The sequence below is a fragment of the Octodon degus genome, unplaced genomic scaffold (genome assembly GCF_000260255.1).
Source record: "Octodon degus isolate 3935 unplaced genomic scaffold, OctDeg1.0 scaffold00207, whole genome shotgun sequence".
NCBI classification, from domain to species: domain Eukaryota; kingdom Metazoa; phylum Chordata; class Mammalia; order Rodentia; family Octodontidae; genus Octodon; species Octodon degus.
The window spans coordinates 77,220-82,771 of record NW_004524783.1 but is presented as its reverse complement, the minus strand read 5'-3'; the positions used below and the strand labels follow the sequence as shown (position 1 = coordinate 82,771).

Sequence of the window (5,552 nt, the reverse complement as noted above, 5' to 3'; positions counted from 1 at the left end):
ATGAGAACAGGACGAGGGGCTTTGCTCCTACCTGTGCCTGTCATGCTGGACACTGGTGCCTCCCAACCTCTTCACCCTTTCCCTTTGCTCTAGTTTTTCCAGTACTCTCTCCATGGCTGCACACCAAGTGGGGCTGCTTGAGAAAAACTCTTAGTTCATGCTATTCTTGCACATAGAGTGCACCATGCGCACAGACCTTCATATCCAGTGCTTTTATGCTTTATAGTTCTGTTACAGCAAGTATCAGACTTTATCAAATGAAGCTTAAAGAAAATTTTAAATTAGTAGGAAAAGTATTTGGCACATCAAATATCTCATTCTCTAGAATGTAAACCTTTCTACTTTTTTTTTAAAGGGGAGCAAAGAGAGAAAGTTTATTTGGTGACTGCTGATGGCAGGCATCATCCAAGAGACCAGGTGGAAAAGGTGCCATGGCAAGGGAACCTAGAAGCCTCTGGGGCCACATACAAGTCTCTCAACGGGCAAGGCAAGGGTTCTGGGGAGTTGGAATGTCCTCAGCCATTCGGCACCATCCGGACAAGTTCTTCATAGTTGATACAACCATTGCTGTCCTCATGCCCTGCCACCAGCATCTCTACTTCTTCCTCTGTCATCTTCTCACCCAGTGTGACTAGGACATGACAGATTTCAGCACCCATGACAGTACCATTCCCTTCTTTATCAAACACTCGAAGGCCTTCAGCATAGTCCTCACAGGTTCCCTGGTTCTTGTTCTTGGCCACAGTCTGCAACACGGGCAGAAAGTGCTCAAAGCCCAGTACCTTCACATTCATCTCATCACTCCTGGGGTTCCCCAGAACCTTGAGCACCTCGGCCTTGGTGGGGTTCTGGCCCAGGGCCCTCATCACATCCCCACACTGACTGTACAGGATCTTGCCATCACCTGTTCTGTCAAACAGCTGGAAGGCCTCCTTGAACTCTGCCATCTGGTCCTCGGTGAAGTCACACATCTTGACTGCTGAGCTCTGCCGGACCTGCAGTAATGGCCAACCTTTCTACTTTTGAGGGCTCTGGAACTCTCATCCTGGTCTTATAAGTGTGGTCTTCTCTTCCAGATACTTCTTTTAGTCTCTATCATTGAAGTTTTACTCTTCTTTTGGGAACAGTCATTCACAGCCAATTATAGATCCAGCTTGAAAACGTGGCCCTTTGTTTACACTGTCCTAAGTCAAGGTAATATCTTGATTCCACACTAGTGATTCAGGGCCTCAGTGCTCTTATTGCAGGAGGCTCGGCGGGGCGAAGCTCCAAGTCTCATCCCCTCCCTGCTGTATCCCACAGAGTACAGGGAGTTTCCTTTTTCTTCAAGTTTTACAATTACTTCCTCCTCCACCATTTCTGAAGGTCTCATGTTAATTATTAAAGATTACATAACCTTGCTGCCCATGGGGAAAGAGAACCTCTCCTGCTGCTTTAACTGTAGACACTGCCGCATACTCTTTTGCAAGCATCACAGTTTTACTTTGAACCCTTCCTCCATCTCTTCCAAATTTTATTCTATTGGATGAGTTTAGGTTCAAAATAGGTCTGCTGTTGAGTCTCTAAGTTTTAATATACCCACATTCTTTAGTTGTTGAGAAGATAGAAAATCTAGGGAAATCCATAATATTTTAATTAAGCATCAAGGATACAAAATGCTTCCTTATCTAGGAGAAAGAGGAATGGTTATTTTTCCATGAAATAGAAGAAATCCATAAATAATTTCTAGTGATTTTGTTCAGTACTGTTTGGATCCATTCTGTTTTGGGATTCATTCTGTTCATCAGGTAGGAGATTTTAAAGGAATGGGGTTTTGGTGTCAGAGTATTCAGCAGGGAAACCTACACCTGATGCAAATATAAAACCACTCTAAAGCACAGAAGAAGCCCAGTGGGGCAAGTGTCTGCTGCAGTTCAACATCCCAGCACAAGTTTGTTTCAGAAGTACAGAAATGAAAGGATGAGTAGGTTTCAAATCCTACATTTTGTATAGTTTTTGGGAAAAAGATTTGGAATTGAAAGGATTTTTATTGAATAATAAACACATCCTACACATTTGGTACAGGATCTCACTATGCAGCTTGGACTCATAGTGATCCTTCTGTGTTCCAGCATGGGATGTGGTGCTGGGGATCAAACCCTGGTCCCTGTGCTTGCCGCAGCCAGCGTTAGTGTGCTGAGCTATCTCGCCGGCCCTGACCTGACTTTCTAATGTGTCACTGTGGTTCAGTTTGGGGGATGCTGATGGTGAATCCTGTACTTATTTTCTCCTTTCTGGGAATGTGAACCTTAAATGTTTTTAATGACTCAATTAGAATGTGAGACAAATTTACTAATGAAAGATTTTTGGAAAAAGAAGTAGTAAGGAGGTTGGTCTGACTTTTAGTGTTATCAGTCAAACAGTTCTCCTGGAGGGCATCGCTGTCTCCTGCCAGTCACAAAGATCTTCCAACTGTCAGTCACTGGGATGCCTAGACCCTGCTAAAACTCAGAGAACAACCTCAGGAAAGTGTTTCCTCCACAGTGCTGCAGGCGTTTCTTCCCCCTTTAACATAAAGTTTCACAACATATTGTTGAAGTGATTTAGATATAACAACATAACTGCTTGAAGATTAAAATAAAATTAAGCATTTTCTTATTTTCTTCTGTGGGCCAGAAGAAAATCCTTTCCAGTATAGTAATTGATTTTCATGCACTTTCAGACTTAAGAAAGAATGTATGTGTGTGGGAAACTCTGAGCTACAGCAATCTTTTCTCTGTAAGGGAAGCATTGTTTCTTTGGTGGGAGGAACTGAAAGTGTAAGTAAGGGCCAAAGTGTATAGTAGGTATGTGAGACAGGAAGAAATAGTTCAAAAGAAAGGGGAACTAGGAAGAGGGGGAGGAAAAGAAAAAAAGTGATGAAAGAAGGATAAAATGGAAACAAACTTTGTAAATGAAGAGGGGAAGAGTTGTTGAAGGGAAGGGAAGGGATTGGGAAAAAAGAACAATAAAGATATATACAAGTACAAATTTTCTATGATGAATACAAACATTGTATATATCTAAACTGTACAATAAACTTGATGAAAAAGAATCACTATAGAAAACAATATAGCTTTTAGATTTCATTTTTGGCCATTAATTTTGATGACTATGTCGTTACCTTCATACATACAATTATTATTATTTTTTTTTGTATTTTAGGGAAGGGTCTATAAGATGTTCAGGGTCTCACTACTAGATCAAACTCATAGTGATCCACCTGTTTTACAGCCTTCCAAGACCTGGGATTACAGGCGCATGCCACCACGCCCAGTCTCAATTGCCATCTTTGCATGCCCCAGGGCAGAGCCAGCATGGCAGGCCCGAGGATCAAACCCCGGGTCCCTGTGCCTGCTTGTAGGCATTTTAATCTGCTGAGCTATTTGACCAGCTCATACAAATTTTATTTACTTGAAAACCTTTGCTTTTTATACATTTTGAAATCTACCCATCTTTAAAATACTCATAGTTCAGTTGTTGCTTATATTTCCTAGTTATAGGACAAAACCAGAAGGTCTTTCTTCCTTTGCATGTTAGTGGAGATATGGTATAGATGGCTTCTCAATCTATATAGACTTTAGGAGCACAATCAGTGGGATCATCAGAGTCCAGGGATCTTCTTGTAGTGGCTGGATTCTGAGTGATCTATTTACTTAAAGAGAGTTTAGATGTTGATGGGAAACCTTCTAAGTTGAGTAGAACTATTAAAAGAGTCTTATCAATTACTATTATACTCTCTAAAATACACTAAAAATAAAAAGTAAAAAGCAAAAGAAAAAATAAGGCTTATTGAAAGGAGGCATTAATGTTTAATTATTTGACAGATCCTGCTTACCTATATCTGTTAATCTAACAGATATGACAAGATAAATATGTAATATAACAACTATTGCTAATTTGCTGTTCTTGTTTTGAAATTCTGTAATATATATATATATATAGTTGTATGTTGCTTTGTTTCTATTCTTGTTTTTGCTATTGTTTTTTTACTCATTAAAATAAAATAAAATAATAAAGACAGTTTAGATGTCGATGGGAAGGATTTTAAGTTGAGTAGAACCATTAAAAGAGAATATCGTTGAAAGTAAAATAGAGGCAGTTGCTCATCCACTTGCTAGTGGACTGCCCATTTTCCTTTAGTCACAGATAGAGATACAGGAGAAATGATTTATCATTGAGTTGAGAGAAGCATTATACCTTCATTCCCTCTTCTTAGCCAGTAATACCAGTCGAGTGTGGATTGTGTTCTTTACCTTATTCCAGTTGACTGTGATGTCCTTTGTCACCTTAAATGTGGAAGACTACACTCTATAGTTCCTGATTGTGGGGGTCTCAGTACTGTGTATGTGTTGGAGTAGGCTCTACATTTCCCTTTGTGCTTGTGAAATTTTGAAATGCATTACATTTATAATGAGTGCACTTTTTGTGGGGGTAATGGGATTCAAACTCACTACCTCATGCTTTCCAGGCAGACTGTTGTGCTGCTGAGCTGTATACTCAGCCTAATTAGCATGCTTTCAACAGCATTGTACATGTAGAAGAATTAGAAGATGCTTCAAAAAGTCATAAACCAACCATTTGAAAAAAATAACAATATGAAAATCAGGCAGGATTGAAATGCTATAATGTGTATCTCATAGGAAAACTAAGTTGTTTATATTTTCACAATTTTAAAACACTGCCTGGCTTATCTTTATGTGAATCAGCTTCATGCTTTTCTGAACAGGAAATCCAGTTGTTTTAATATAATCTATGACCATACTGTTATATAATGACCATAGGAGGCAATAGGATTGTGGTTGTTGACATAGAAAAACTGAACCCTTGATCACAGAAATTATATCTCCTGACTCAGTATTTCATTTCATCCTGCTTTCAAAGCCAATGAGCCCTTTGTCACTGTCCCGTAAACTTTTTGTATTAATGTGCTCTATCTATCTATCTATCTATCTATCTATCTATCTATCTATCTGCCTGTTGATTGTCTATCATTATCAATTTGTATCCTCATTTTAAGTTTGCCCAATGTTCTGATCTGGGGGACAGAATAATATTCTTCCACTATGTAAATGAATGTGTTCTTCTATGGTCTCAGTGTAAACCTTAGCATTGAAGGTGGTGTTAGGAGGAGTTGATTAGATCATAAGGCTGGGACCTTCATGAATGAGACAAATGTCTTTAAAAATAAATGCAAGGAAACTTATTTGCCTTCTTCATTGTGTGAAACCATAGAACCAGAGACTGAGTCTTTACCAGACCTTAGATCTGCAACAAAGAATCCTCCTTTCCCTTACTATTAAAATATATAGGGCTAGCAAGGCAGCTCAGTGGACTAAAGTGCTTGCTTTGTCAAGCTTTGGCAAGTGCAGGGACCGTGGTTCAATCCCTGGAACCACATGCCTTGCCAGCCCTGCCCTCAGGGCAGGCTGAGCCAGCCAGAGTCCAGGCAGAGTGGTGTAACCTGTAATCTCAGCACTGGGGAGGCTGAAAATAGGAGGATCACTATGAGTCCAAGGCATATAATATATATA

General features: G+C 39.7%; 1 protein-coding gene across 2 annotated transcripts; it reads right to left on the bottom strand.

The window, feature by feature from the left end:
* Positions 1–354: 354 nt before the first annotated feature.
* On the bottom strand, positions 355–3,359 carry LOC101560298 (myosin light polypeptide 6-like). Of its 2 annotated transcripts, XM_004644734.2 has the most exons (2): positions 3,341–3,359; positions 355–976 (listed from the first exon to the last, which is right to left on the bottom strand). In XM_004644734.2, the coding sequence occupies exon 2, from the start codon at positions 969–971 to the stop codon at positions 516–518; it is 456 nt and encodes a 151-aa protein (XP_004644791.1). In that variant the 5' UTR covers positions 972–976; positions 3,341–3,359; the 3' UTR covers positions 355–515. The 2 variants fall into 2 exon arrangements, with proteins under 2 accessions (XP_004644791.1, XP_004644790.1); XM_004644733.2 differs by lacking the exon at positions 3,341–3,359 and having other exon boundaries at positions 355–1,003.
* Between the last annotated feature and the right edge of the window lie 2,193 nt (positions 3,360–5,552).